Raw genomic sequence first — 15,466 nt, 5'->3', positions numbered from 1 at the left:
ATCACTTCCGTCAACTGAAAAATAATTTGACGGCGCTAGCCTCAGCGTCAACAAAAAGTTGACGCCGTCAAATGACGCCGTCAAATTGACGGCGTCAACGTACAACACTGTGTATAGCCTATAGCAGTGGTTCTAAACTTTTTGTCTTGGAGGACACCCTAAAAAAAATTATCTGAAATTTGGTAGGCTATATTACGTCTTGTAATGGAATCAAATGTTTCATAAGTTTCAAAACCACACACTTAGTTAAATGTAGAAGAATTTGCTAAACTCATGACGATTGATAACTTTGACGACGTTATCAAACCTCAGTAATCTATATGCTGATTTAATGTTTTTCTATAAATTTTATCAAAAATTAATAGAATTTTTGCAACCGTTACGAAGAATTTCTCCCTTTTTTCATTTGTAATCAATATATTGTTGTAATCTCAGTCATAGCAAAACTGTGAGTGCTGATAGACTGCTGACTAACGTTTGTATTTCTAAGTTTCTAAACTGGTATTTTTCACTGTTCCTGGCGTTCGCGGACCCCCGGTTGAGAGGCACTGGCCTATAGGCTACTCCGCTACCAGTTTTGACTAACCTTCACTTCAATTGTTTAAACTTTTAACCACAACACGATATCGGATAGACCTTTTCACATCACAGAATCGTGTAACACTCACGAAATTCATAGTCTAGTCAAGTAGTTCAATCGATCAGTCACAGCTCGGAGCCGCTCGAATTCAAATTTTTTAGTCGATATAAAGCAAAGCGAAATTTTTCATAAGAGAAATATATTTTTAGCAAAATCAAGGCAAAGGAATTTCGAGTTGAAACCAAACCAAACTTCGTTTCCATGAATTTTTTAAATATTTTTTTTTTGAACACTGTTTTGTTTTGAACACTGAATAGACTTAGGCTATTGGTAACAATTCTTCAAAACACATTCCACTGGCTTGACACCACATAGACTACAGCAGGTGCACTAAAATTTGTAATGTGCATAGCCTTTTGTTAGGCTATGTGATGTGCTTTTTTGAGACGAAACGAAATATATTAAAATTTCATTTTTTTTTGGTTTCGAACTTTCACAGCACACAGTTTGCTTCTAAAAAATTTCAACATCGGTTGGCGAGAACTGCAACTCGGAAGAAATTTGAATTTAAAGACGAGAATTCATTTAGTTTTCCCTTTTCAAAATGATGTATACATATTACGAGAGGAAGAATTTTCGACCTTGTCGCCTTTTTTAAAATAGAGGGGAAAGTTGAGACTTCCCGTTCTTTTTCTTTGTCTGAAACAAAAAATAATAAAATTAAAACTGAACTCCACACGAGACCTAACATTTTAAAAGTAGCTGTTTAAAGTTAGACTATCTCTCACAGATCGCGATTGTTTTACTAATATTGTTATTAGCCACTTTTCTTCCCGAGAGAGAAACAATTCACATTGTTTCTATGAAGCTTTAATGTCAAATGGAAAATACCTCTCTAGATCTAAGTTATTAACTGCAGACTGTGGAACACCGTCACAGCCTTTTGGCCTTTTTAATGCAGTAGGTACACTGAGTATGACCACGGAGATATATATCTCAGTGTGACGTTTTTCTGTTTGAGGTACCGAAAGAGCTCCAAAAAATAGTAGCCTACTGCCGCCAACTTTGCCAAAGTGCTCAAGCTGCAAGCAATAAATATTAAATGCTTAGCCTATAATTGGCAGTTTCGTGCACTTGGTAGAGCCTAGAGGCTTTGAACCACCTATGCATCTCCGGTCACAGAGTTGATTGCATGAAGTTTTCCCCAGTTAAAGTGTTGCTGCTTGTAACCTAACTCATCCACTAATTGTTGCTAAAGAAAAATCTGCCCTTCATCTGAATTGTTTTTGTTCCTAACCTGAGAGTTGCTTGATCTTATTGTTTCTTCATTTACAGAGCTTAAAGTGTTTATCCAGTGCACGACCAGAAAAGAAATTTATGTAGAAATATATTTACTGACATAACAAAAATAAATTTAGGACGACTTTTTGTTAAAACTTTCAACTTTCGTGGCAGAACCTCACAATACAAGGAATAGCATTTAGCATACTCTGAGAAACTATTGACTTATAGAAAGGGCGTTAAGAGGATAGTTTCAGCCCAGTGCGAATAAAATTCTCGGGCCCCAAATCAAAACACTTTTAATGAAAAGCCACACTATCCAAAGAATGCGCGGTGTTTTTATAAGTTTCTGGGGCTTTTTGTGAAGGTTGCGGACCCTTAAATTCATCCGCGTCCAGGTCCAAAAGTATCCCCTGTACCCTCCTGTCAACGCCACTACTTATAAGCCTATAGCTACCTAAACCACGGTCTTACCTCGATGCAATCAAACAAGCAAGAGCTATGACCAGTATCAGACAAGCGATCACAATAGCTGCTATGACTCCCGAACTTAGACCTTGTGACATTTCTGGGGATTCTGTTTTCGGATTAGATTGAGTTTCCTCTGGCAAAAAAAAATATATATATTTTTAGGTAAATAGTTGTTGAAATAGAATTGCCATTAAGGGATACACAAAAAGTAGGCCTATGGTTACTCTGAAACTCGACTAATAATCATGGGATAAGCTAACGGTCACGCAGCATCCTTAAAATAACCAATACACAAATTTTATAAAATGCACAGGCTATGGGCAAACAAAACGCTACACAATAATGTGGTGTAATTCATTAGACTACAAGCACTTTTTATGGTTCCAATGGCATTGCAATAAGCTACTTTTTGTAAATATTCGCACATAAGCTGATCTTGTTGTGAAAAAGTGTTTAAATTTCATAATTATTAATAAAACATTTCTTTTAACTAATAGGTCTAACTTCTTGAATTAAAATTGATCTTCTCAGCTTTTCTTTGTTGAGGGTTGACTCAATGTCTTGTTGTAGCCTACTGTATGTTAAACATATAAAAGGTTTTAAAAACCTTTGACCTTGGAGTAACAGACTGATATACTGGAAGAGGTTTTAAAATTGGAGCCATTGACGCAAGCCCGATCACCAAGAATGGTGAATTTGTAGAAGTGTTGTCTATAAATTCTTTCCTCTGTTGGATGACACTGAATATAGAGAGGTTTTCAAAATAGCCTACGTTACTCAAGAGCACACCCGAACAATTAAACCATCATTGCTTAAACTTGCCGTTTCTTTGTTTGCAAAATCAGTTGCTAGATTTAATGTATAATTTTACACCCAAAATACGCAATCATTTTAAATCTTTAATTTGTCTTGATACCAACTTTTCATTTAATAACGCGATAACTAATGTTTCCAAACAATAGTTCATTGTATGACTAAATAGTTTATTGCCATGTAGGCCTACACGTAATTTCTTGAACACCTTTATCGTTCTGGACACCAAGATTTGAGTTACATTAAGCTAAGTGTTAAATTATAAGCATTTAGACATGTGTTAGCATTACATTACAGTTAAGTTAAGGGTTATAATAAAAAAAGAAACAAAACGTGACCAAGAAATAACTCACTGTGTTCACGTGATTAACTGTAGAATGTTTGAATGTAAAAATGAAAGTAGTTGCCTGATTAAAATTTGGTGCGTGACTGAATATAACCACACTGCATTCTACCTACCTTGGTTTCGTGTGAAAGTAATAGCGGATGCTTTTATTAGTAACGTAATAGTTGGACTAATTGAAGATACGCTTGTTGTATCTGGAACATTTGACAAAACCTTCATCAATGTTGATGTTTGTGCCGCTTTCGGGGAAGTTGTTTGTATATTTGTAGTCTCTTCATTTGGTTGGGTTGTTGTTTGGTCAGTTGTAGTGACAGGTGGAGTTATTGGCAAAAATGGTGTGGTTGCTTCAACTACGATTGTCTTCTGAGATAAACTCGTTGGAAGTGTAGTAATGTCTTTGAAAGTCGTTGTTTTTGGTGTAAATGTTGTTGCGAAAGACATCAACGTTTCAGTCACAACAGGCTTTGTTAGTAGTTTAGATGTGGTTGATTCTACACTCTTTACAATACTATCTACACTTGCAAGTAAACTTTTTGAATCTGTGACGCTGCTGCTTTGCAAAGGTGATGATGTCAAAATGGATGCTGTTGATTCTGACACTAGAATATCCGGAGAAAACGTAACTGAAGGTCCCTGTGTCGTGTGAATTTCTGTAGGTGTCAAAAAACCTCTTGTTGTATATTCAGTTGGCAATTTTGGTACTTTTGTTTCTTCAGAAAAGCTTGAAGTTCGTAACGTTGAATCGGTTGTAAATTGTTCTACAGAACTTATTGAAGTAGACCTTGGAAAAGATGTCATTGTTGCAGCATAACCTAATTCATTCTGTTGTGATGTTGTGTTCACAAACGTAGTGGTTGTTTGTTGGTTTGTTGCATAAGCCGACATCGTCACAACATCTTCAGTTCGAGCAGTTGCTCTGAAAGTGCTTTCTGCAGAAACGGTTTGTACTTTGCTTTGATCAGTTTCTGCTTCAACTGTCATTCCTTCACTGACAGTTAAAACTGAACTCACAGCAAAAGATGTTGCAACCTCTCTTGTATCAAGAATCTGCGTGGCTGTAAAGCTGAAACCTGTTGTCGTAGATTCACTTGGACTAATACTGACTGCTTCAGTAAAATTTTCAGTTATATCTTTTGTCTGTAATGTTGCACTGTTGATATTAATACGTTTTGCACTACCACTCACTTTGTTGGTCGAAAACGTTTCCATTGTATTATTCGGTGGTCTTATGTATCTCGTTAATAGTGGCTCTTTCGTTGAAGTAATCAAGGTTATATTTTCAGTAAATTCATTTGAAAGTGTGGTTGCTAATTGTGAAATGCTTGACAGCATTGTAGACTCTGTTGGAATATCGGTTGCTGTGACAACTTCTGCACTTGTTGGAGTAAAGGGTTCATCAACGCCCAACGTCCATGGTTCTGACTTTGGGACTGCAGTTTCGTTCTCCATTCCAAACGTGTAATCTGTTTTAGTTGTGCTTATTGTATAAGCAGTTTCTGCTTCAGTTTTGCTTGATACAACTGACTTCTTAGTACTTCCACTGACAGGAAGCTCACTTGTAAACTTTTTTTCTGGTGTAGGTCCAGTTGCTGGTTTTCTTGTGTCATATGTATTACCAATCAAATTGGTGGGTGATACTGTTGATGATTGTATTCTTGTTTGGGATATTGAAAGTATTTCGTTAGTGTTGGTTGTTTGAAAACTGTTTTTTAAAAACTTGGTTGTTTTTGCAGAGATTTCAGTTTGACTTTGACCTCCTGAACTACTCGTTTGAGTAAAGGCTGCTGAGGGATAGGTTGCTGTAGGATCGATTGTTCCGTCAATAGTAAACTTTGTCGAGTTTGCGAGTTTTGTTGTGGGTTTTTCTGTTTGCATTTCTTCAATTCTGCTGGGAACTGAACTCAACCTTGAAAAAGACAACCTTGTTGCATCATAAACTGATGGATTTGTTTGTGGTGTGGTGTTCATGAAAGGAGCAGTTTCCACATCGTTTGTGACATGGGTTGAAATCGCTTTTACATCTTGAATTTGAGCAGTTGTTTGAGAAATGTCTACAGTAGCAACCGGTTGTATTTTACTTGTTTGAACTGTAGTCCTTTCAATGACGTTTGAAATTGAGTTTATAGCAAAAGGTGTAGCAGTCCCGCTTGTATCAAGAATCTGCACACCTGTAAAATTGGGAGCTGTTGTCGTATATTTACTTGGCCTGCTACTAACTGTTTCGCTAAATGTTTCAGTTGCATATTTTGTGCTATCGTTGGTATTGGAAAGTTTTGTGGAAGGGTGCATCATGTTGGTCGAAAATGATTCCAGTGTTTTAGTCTGTAGGCTAATCAGTTTAGTTGACGATTGCTCTTTTGTTAAAGTAACCATGGTTTCATCCTCAGTAACTTTATTTGAGACCGTGGTTATCTGAGTTAAAGTTGTTGGATTAATTGCCTCATCAACATCCAACGTCCGTGGCTCTGAATTTGGGACTGCAGTTTGGTTGGCCACTTCAAACGCAAAGTTTGTTTCAACAGTGCTTCCATGAACCGTTTTTGCTTCAGTTTTGCTAAATAGGCCTATGTTGGAATCTTCAGTTATCTCTTTATCAGTATATGTTGGTCGACTCGTTTCTTCTGTTCCTGCTACAGTTATTGATTGTAGTGTTTCTTCTGTATTTCCAATCACTTCCGTTGTCGTCTGAAAAATGTTTTTCAAAACTCCAGTTGTTTCTTCTGAGTTTTTAGACTTGTTTAAAACTTCTGAACTACCCGTCGGCGTAAATTCTGTGGGATCAAGTGTTTCGTTGTTATTAAACCTTGTTGGTTCTTCCGATACCGACTTTGAAACTTTGCTAGTAAATTCGGGGGTTGTTGTTGGTAGTGTAGTATGGTCTTGTGTGACTGCTTTTTCATTTGCTTGAAACGTTGTCGATGAAGCCATTGTTTGGTTGTCTGCAACTGATGGAAATGACTCTGTTGGTGAAAGACCTTTTGTTTCTTTTAAAGTAACAGTTGTTTCCTGTAACGTCACTGGCTGTAACTTCTCTGTTGTAGGTTCATTTAATAATGAAATTGATTCAATTGATGATGGTGTTTTTTGATCAATTGTTTTTGGTATACTTGTTGAAGCAACTGGTCTTTTTACTCTTGTGCTATCATAGTCTGTGAGCGGAATTCCAATGATAAAGGTTTCTGTCAATGATGGAAATATTTCTGCAGTTGTTAAATAATTTGAACGAGTATTGTCTGTACTGATTGCATCCATTCTTTCCGTAATGAAATTGTTTGAAGCAACTGTTCGTTGTGAAGATGAATAATAGGTTGAAGAATCAAGTCTGTCAAAGGCAGCACCTGCAACAACAAATGTAGCCTATATCATTCACGTGCGTTTAACCTTGTATCCAACATTTAATCCATTTTCATAAAAATTTGCTCAAATCATCAATTTATAAAAAGTTGATCAACTTAAGATTTTTAATACAAACAGCTAAAAACAAAGACCGTTGAAAAATGTTCTCACAATAAAAAGAAAAAGCAAAAATTCAATCAAGTGACCGCATTGCCGCTAGTAGATTTAACCGAAAATATTTATTCGGTTGAAAAAATGAGTAAGCAGGAAATAAGCAAGCAAACCTAGTCTGATAAGTAGGTGACATGAACTACTTAAAGTGGTGTTTGTACCAGAAAAATAAATTTTTATAACATATTTCACAACCTTTAGCATTTCAAGTTAAGCTATGATTCAGGTCAAACATTAAGCAAACTGGGCACCTTTACAAACCAGTAACCAGACTTATGGTCCGTGATTATTTATGCAAAGGGTAAAGAATTAAACACTTTTTGCAGTTTTGATTGAAACACAGAGTTGAACGAGCCTATAAAGTAAGGGAGGCTACTTTTACTGAATTATAACATGGTTTGATTGTTCGTATATCCGGTTAACCAAACCATTTTTAGCACTGTGATGCCCGCAACATTTTTTCGTAAAGTGCGTGATGAAGCTATGAGGTCAGCAGCGTTTTTTTTTAGATTTTTATGACTAGCAGTTTCAATGAAATCATAGAAGGTCAGGTAAACGTCACAAACCGCAATTGAAAGTTGGGGTGCAAAATGTAGTCACGCATCCAATGAGATCAGTGATTTGAGATACAAGTAACTTGACTTTGAATAGCCTAAGTTTCAAACAAGTATTGCCTAATATTTTCTATTGGTAAAAAATATTGAAAAGCGGGCACCTGCTGTAGTAAACAAAGACAAACATCTGAAATAATTTAATAAGAAGGCAGAAACAATTATTCATAAATATTCACGAGAAATTGGAAATATTTAAACAAATTAATCATCAAAACACAAATAGAATTTCCGACTAGCGTAAAATGTCGATATCCAAAACACTGTTAAGTTTCACAACAAATTTATAGTCAGCATTGGGCAAACAGTTATTAATATCCCCAATATGGACTAGGATCATGGATAGAATTTTTTCTTGTATCCTTTTTTGTAAAAAAATATTTCAATGTTTGCAAAAAAAACATAACATAATGCAATAAGACACAAATTAATGTAGCTTGTTAAAGCACCGGGTACAATAAATGGTTTTCAGAAATTTCCCCACGTCAATGGTCATCATTGATATATCTTACTTGCTATTAAATAAATGTTGGCCAAAATTTTAAGAACAACAACAACTACCTTTTCCAGATTCAGTGGTAAACTCTGCGGCTGAAATTGGAGCGCAAGTAGCAATTAGTGCTTTCAGTATAAACAGCTTAACGTGATCCATATCAACGACAAGGTTGGTTTGGATGGAAGAAAACTAATAATTATTTTCTACATATCACAAGATGTACAGTATTTACAAAACGTTTAGCTGAAAATACACAGTAGGCCTACGGTCACTTTTTTATAGCTTTCATTGTCTAGCAGCTATGTAGAATAACATAAGGTTGCAGTGTTTTTTTTTACACTGAAGATCCTTTCAAGCTTAAGCCACCAACAGTATCACTTGACATGTGACTCTTTCACCTAGCATAAATGGAGTTCTGAATGGAAGTCAATCGCCAACAGACTCTATTCGTTCATCCCCGACGCCGACACACGCCCCATCGGTCTAACACTACCAAGACAGGCATGGGTGCGCCTCAACCGTCTCCGTACTGTGGCGTCGGGCTTTTCCGCTCAACCATGCACCAATGGGGAATGGCCTCTTCCTCCTCCTGTGAATGTGGTGCCGAGGAACAGCAGACCGCAGACCACATTATCAATGACTGCTCCATCTTCAAGCCACCTAACGGAGTGGAAGGTCTGCGTGTCATGGATGATGAAACCAAAGACTGGCTGCTCTCTAGTAGCCTTCCAGTGTAGTCCGGGAACATCGTGAATCTGGGGTGGCAAAAGGATAGACCCTCGGCCCCAGAGGCTCACACGACGACGACGACCTAGCAATGGTCTTAGGAAGGGTCGTTGAAGTGATAATTTGGGCCCGGTACTAATGAGATCATCGGGCCCCAATTCAAGAGACATCAATAAAAAGTGAACTATATCCAAAAAATACGCGATGGTTTCTTCAAAGTTTCCGGATTCATTGGATAATTTATGGGTCTCTAAAATTAATTATCACAGGCCCTGGTCTAAAAGTACTCCCTGCACCCCCCCCCCCCCCCCCCCCCTGTCAACGCTACTGGTCTTAAACTATAAGCCTGAGGCGTGCATTAAGCTTGTCAATCTTTAGCTAGAGTATTTAACATAGGCCTACATGGTAGATAAGCCTACGAGACACCCTTCGTATGCTAAAACCGAACTCACACAGCTATTTATTTATTGTAATTGTTTTTGTAGCTTTGTCAGCAAGATCTAGATTGCTTTAATAAGTATCCAGAAAGTGCATAGTAGTTGAGCACCTAGGCAGATATAAAAGAAAGCCCATCTCTGTACATGTAATTTTAAGTGTCTTGCTGAAGCTTCAAACTGACCTTTTTCTCTCACTGCTTTACACAATAGGCTATGGATAGGACACAATCGGTCCTATTTCTAAACTTCTTGATATGGCCCGACCAGCAATCGAATCCTGTAATTCTAGGACCACTGCATTTGTTTGCTGCTGACCACCAGAAAAACAAAACGGAGTAAACAGCTATGGCTGTCATCTGGCGAAGACAAACTTATTCTTTGCAGTATTTTATTTCAAATTATTTCATTGACATATGGACTGCTAAACCTCAACTTTTAAACATTTTTTGCTAACTACATGGATTGAAAATCCAAATTTACTCTGTGACTATAAACAAATCTGTAAATTAAATTGGATCACCGGTTACAGAAATTTAGATTCAGTTGAAACATAGCCTTAAGTCAAAATAGCGCGTTCTTATTGCCTCTGGGAAAAGCATGTTCATAATTTGACAGAGTACGTTTTTGTAGTGACGTTAAGTTTTCAATGAATTACTACCATGGCTATGGTCACATAAGAAAAAATCGCATTGAATAGCGATGTTGAACCGTCATCAATTTATTTATAAACGCAATATTTTGTTTTGACAAGACTATGTGTCCATCGGCCACTACTGTGTTGACACAATAAGATATGGGCTCTGAAGTTTTGCAATCTGTAACTTACCGAGAGTTTTTTAGGTTTGGCAAGCGATAAAATTACCACCAAGATTAATTATAGAAACATCTAAGCTAACACATTCACCTGGAGACCACAAAAATGCTATCTGATCTTCGAAGCCTACGCTTGCAAAAGCGTAAAATTTCTAGAACCGTTGTCAGAACTTAAATGGCAATTTCGGTTCCTTTATTTTAAAAAATACCTAACTTAGCCTATTTTACTGTGAGCTTGCTGGTGAAATAAGGTTTACTAACTGAAACACCCGGTAAAAATTTTTTTATTGTGTAAGATTTCAAGAAAGACTTTCTTGCTACGATAGATTGTCTTTACTAGGCTGTATTGGCGGAACTTTATATAAGCCTATTAAAATTCGGCCGATTATTTTTGCATGATTATGGAATCCCGAACAGAAATATCTGCAATAAAATTGCCAATGTTAAACGTTCCCTTATAGAAAACTGTGTGCAGTCTAAATGTGCCAAAGTACGACTTCTACTGTATTTTTTACTTTAAAATAGTCAAGTTCTATTATTGACACCATTCCTTTGCAAAATTCTTTTTTTCTTTAGCAATAATTGAGCGTGATTTTTTTCCGCTATGACAGTTGCATAAGCATATCGAGGTTGTGAACTGTGATCTGCAAAACTATACAACTTTTTGTGAAATTGATCATGGCTACATTTTATAATAATTTCAATTTTGTGCACAATGTTGAACTACCGCATGTCAACTATACATGCCTGCTAATAACAATTTATTGGAAGAAATGTATTTTACGTGTAGACTACCACTTGAAATTTAAGTCTATGCTGCACTAGCTAACGAAATATCTTATCGGCATTTTATACAGCAAAGGTCCATTACGAGAGGATGGCTTCATCTAGCAAATTACTTGGTTTACGATCTATTGAATAAGCCGTCTGAAAGATTTTAGGTAATGCACTCTGCACCGACAGCCTGTAAAACAGTTTGACAGAAAAAAAAATCATTTTAGTTTCATCGAATGGAGAAGGCTCTGAGCTGAATAAATAGATGACAAACGCTACGAAGATACACAATCTTACCAATAGGTTGCTTGCTCTTGTGCGGACAAGCAGCCTGTAGGCTAAAGGTGGTATAGTGCAGAGAGAGTAACACGTTTAATATGACAACTTATGGCCACAATTCTTACTCGTGAAACACCGCAAAGTTAAATTTAATTTTTTATTCTAATAACGTTTAATTTCTTTGCTGTGTGACTAGGAGAGTTAAACGTTTATCACATTGTCGTCATTATGGGACAAGTGTGCATTGTAGGGTTAAAAAACGTAAAAAATAATTGTTAGGCAGGACATAGGCTAGTCCACTATTCAGGTGACAGTTGAATTCTATTTGTACTTTGAAGCATAGAAGAACTATTAGATTAAATCACTATATCCTTGTTTTTTAATGCAGTAGTTTTTGCCAAAGCTTGTGTAGGCGTCAGCAGAGCTGAGTGTCTGAGGGACTCAGAATTGAGAAAGTTTGACTTACAGCTCTATGTTGGCAAGATGCTATAGATTAGAACATGCTTGAAGGTGGATGCAAAACCTGTAGAGAATGTATAAAATAGTGTTTGAAAGGGGCACTAGAGAAACAGTGTAACAACGCAAAAATTTTTGAAACGGGATTAAACAGTATATAAGGTGAGGTTCATAAGTGCAATGGTTTGATGGGGGCAGTGGCGTAGCTAGGAAATGTGCCGGAATGTGCCGCCCGGAGCGGATTCAGATTTTGCCGCCCCTTCAAAAAAAAGCATGTGAAAATGAAATGCGTTTTTTTATTCGATTATAATCAAAATCAAAAATTGTAGTCTAAAAGTTCCGCCCCCAGACGTGCCACCCGGGGCGGTCCGCCCTCCCCGCCACCCCTAGCTGCGCCACTGGATGGGGGGATCTGGGAGACCTGTTTCCTAAAAGCGTTGTTGCAGTTTTTATCTTGTTTTCGTCTCTTCTTCAAATTTTGAGACATGATAAAAAAATCGCACACTTTGTGTTGAACGGTATTCATCAAACTAAAACTAGATTTCTGTAGAAGTTCAAGTTATAAGGTTCAAATAAAGTAAACAATATCACACCAAATCAGAAGAATCGGTTTATTTAAATACAGAGTTTCTATTTGAATAAGTTTATACTGATGAAGCCACACTTGTGTGGCGAAAGCTCTATTTAAATAAACCGATTCTTCTGATGTGGTGTGATATTGACAATATCACACCACATCACACCACATCACACCACAAAGTAAACAATATCATATTGTTTACTTTATTTAAAATGCTTTGTCATACCGTGCATCCCAGTGGATCATCAGTTGAATTATAGGAAAATTTGATGAAAAGTTTAGGAACGAAGTTTTGTTTTGGAATTTTATAAAGTTCACTTTGAAATTAAAGTTAAGTTTTAAACCATTTTTAATGATCATAGCAGAATTTTTTTATTTCATTTTTTAGAAGTTTTGTAAGTTTTCTTATACCGGCAAACCTAGTATATTGTATTCTTACTAGACTTGTATTTAATAAAAGACAGAAGTTGAAGTGAAATGTTGTAGTCGATTCTCCTACAGTGATGGTAAACGCCACGCAATTTATACAGGAACGCAATAATGTAATTGAGGTAACCTAGGCTAAAGAGTAGGCTACAAAGGCGCTGATTTGATTGGAACGCCATGCGAGCAATCAAATCAGACGTTTGTACCCTGTAGACAAAAATATTACGTTTAACTAACGAAAGATCATAACAACCTTGAACTCTCGAAAATCTCTTGCCTTTTAGTGAACTTTAGAAAATCCTTGTAAAGTAGTCTCTACCTTTCCGTATAGTAAAATCTGGATATAGCCTGGGCCCTACGCTGCAAGGCACAGTTCACTTCATACCTTTATAAACACGGCAAGACGTTGATTTGCATAATTTTTTAAAAGGAAATGACCTAATTGTTGTTCCTCAATTTAATTATACTATTGAAATGCAAATTTCCATACGGATAGGCTAATATTAAACTTTTACGATATCAAGCCATATATAGCCTAATAGCGAAATCAAGATTAATTAAAAACAAAATATTTTTTATTCTCGATATACGAGTCTATATTTACAGTATGTATAAAAAGTAACTAAATTACTAAAGAGACTAAATATTTCAAGTTCTTAGATGAAGAAATTGTGACTACCCTAGGATGCTCGTATGAAAGCCTATAGGCCTACGCCCTACAGTTTTGTATATAGAAATAAACTTTGTGGTCATACCAACAATCACATTTGTTTCCAACATAAAAATAAAACCATCTCTAATATAAAATATAACAATATTCCAAATTTCATGTCAATTTGAGATGTTTATTTTTGAGTATTTTACCTGACCGCTTAACAAAGGTTTAATAAACCGCTTGGCCCTAAAAAGATAAAGAATCCACAAGAAGGTAGCATTTATTTTTGAAAGCAAATCTTCAGCCAGCAAGTATTCAGACTGGGTATGTTTTTGCTTGCCGGTAATGTGTTAACATGCACATTGCACAATTCAAACGTTCTCTGAGATTTGAATAAACTGACATAACCAGTTTTCAATGTTTGTGAAAGGAGAGCAAGCAACAATAAAATTGGACTTAATGGAAGGGCCATAGGCCTATTTTTTTATGTAAACATATGCAATGAGAAAGGCAGTTGGAAGTTTTAGAATTTAACTTGTCAGTGGCGAGGTTGCCATGGTTACAGGCGCGGATTTATTTTTTAAATTTTGTGAAAAATTGTATGTTTCCGCATCAAATGGTTTGATATGCTTCTAAACAGCTGATATTAGTCCCTCGGCATCACAATTGATGAAAATGGTTGTTTTAATGTCTATTTTCTAGCATATCGTACATGTCGTAGTATCATTGTTCATATCTGTTTAGCTTTTTCTTTCTTTTTAATTGATTTTCAAATTTTCTGGCCCCCCCCGAAAAAAACTCTTAGATTCGCGCCTGCATGGTTATATAGCCTACTTATTACGTAATGGTTATAGCCTACTTATTACGTAATGGTTATAGCCTACTTATTACGTAATGGTTATAGCCTACTTATTGCGTTACTGGTTTTTGTTAACGAAATTAATTTTACCCAACTCAAGACCAACAAAACGCTTACACTAGTTAGCAGTTGCTAAGCTTCATATTGTAGAAACATTTGTGAAAATGATAGAAAACAACCGTTTTGTATTACAGGAAGACGTTTAGACGCCGAATAATTTAAATCTTGCAATTCTCTACTTAATACTTTAAAGGGGTACTAAAGGAAAAACCTGACTTGGCGATTTTTCACGTTCTTTGTGTTTAACATGCTACCACAAAACGATTTTCAATAAAATTTTGCCCCATTGCGGTCTGACCACCATTGCGCGCGTGCTTTTGTCAGAGCTTTCAAAATGAGATTGGGCCTGAGCAACGAAGCGTGCGACTGTACAGTCTACGTAACAAAAGACTAGCAATCAACCGATCACGCCATAATTGTTACTGCGGGCGATTTGACTGTAGGCTATGTATGTATGTACATCAAAACAGCGCATTTCAACATCAAAACAGCAGACAGTTTGCTCAAAACATCAGATGTGGTAAGGTGGCTTTTGTTATTGCTGTCTTTTATTACGTATTCTCGAGCAGTGTTTGCACGTTTTGGTCATTTTGAAAAAAATGAAAATAAATGAAACACTGGACTTTGGGCCTTGCCAGCGCCATTGAAAACAATTTTTTTTGGGTAATTGTTTTTGAAATGTATTCTTGAATGTTCAGTTTACTCATTTTAATGCTTAATTCTGGTTTGAAATTTTCATTTAGTATGCCTTTAATGTTTTCTGACACTTTGTACAAATCGAAATTTTTGGACACTACAACGACATGCTCCACATGCCATCTATGTGATTTTTAGTTCGTTGCGATTTACTCCTTGCTTTTATTCTTGAGAAGATTCCGTCAAGATTTGCTGAACTGAGTTTTGCTGAGCTGACCGCAGTCCATTGTATCTGCCAGTTATTGCGCTGAATTGTCTTCTGGCTGCTTTTGCTCCACTGCTGTTTGTGTTCCACTGTATGCCATTTATTTTTTGCGTATTTTTTTGGTTTGTTAATTCGAATATGGATATTCTTATCTGATGCAAATAAATAATAATAATACAACTTTAAATAGTATTTTTAAAACGATGTTATAACCAACTTAAAAAACTTGTTCTGAAAAAAAAATTGTCTCAGGGTATTTAATTGTCTTTTTTACTGAAGGTATGCTAATGCTATATTAATATTTTTGAAAAGATAGAAAAATGCAATGCAGCCTCCAAACATTGCGATTTCTTGGATATTAATAATGTTGCTTCTAACTTCAGGTATTTCAGTAA

The 15,466-nt window shown here is 36.2% G+C and overlaps 1 protein-coding gene across 1 annotated transcript; it reads right to left on the bottom strand.

Annotated features, from left to right (window-relative positions):
* Positions 1–689: 689 nt before the first annotated feature.
* Positions 690–4,707, bottom strand: LOC145778866 (uncharacterized). Its single transcript, XM_082590457.1, has 3 exons — positions 3,605–4,707; positions 2,336–2,465; positions 690–1,279 (listed from the first exon to the last, which is right to left on the bottom strand). Exons 1-3 carry the CDS (start codon positions 4,698–4,700, stop codon positions 1,180–1,182), a joined length of 1,326 nt encoding a protein of 441 aa, XP_082446583.1. The 5' UTR covers positions 4,701–4,707; the 3' UTR covers positions 690–1,179.
* Between the last annotated feature and the right edge of the window lie 10,759 nt (positions 4,708–15,466).

The sequence above is a fragment of the Aplidium turbinatum genome, chromosome 10, assembly GCF_918807975.1.
Source record: "Aplidium turbinatum chromosome 10, kaAplTurb1.1, whole genome shotgun sequence".
Lineage (NCBI taxonomy): Eukaryota > Metazoa > Chordata > Ascidiacea > Aplousobranchia > Polyclinidae > Aplidium > Aplidium turbinatum.
The sequence above is the reverse complement of the archived record's forward strand: the minus strand, read 5'-3'. Positions and strand labels throughout refer to the sequence as shown.

Coding starts and splice junctions, on each gene's coding strand:
- LOC145778866 (XM_082590457.1), bottom strand. CDS start 4,700: ATGGAAACGTTTTCGACCAACAAAGTGAGTGGTAGTGCAAAACGTATT. Junction 2,466..3,604: donor TACTTTCACACGAAACCAAG/GTAGGTAGAATG, acceptor TTTTTTTGCCAG/AGGAAACTCAATCTAATCCG. Junction 1,280..2,335: donor GCTTGTTTGATTGCATCGAG/GTAAGACCGTGG, acceptor TTTTTGTTTCAG/ACAAAGAAAAAGAACGGGAA.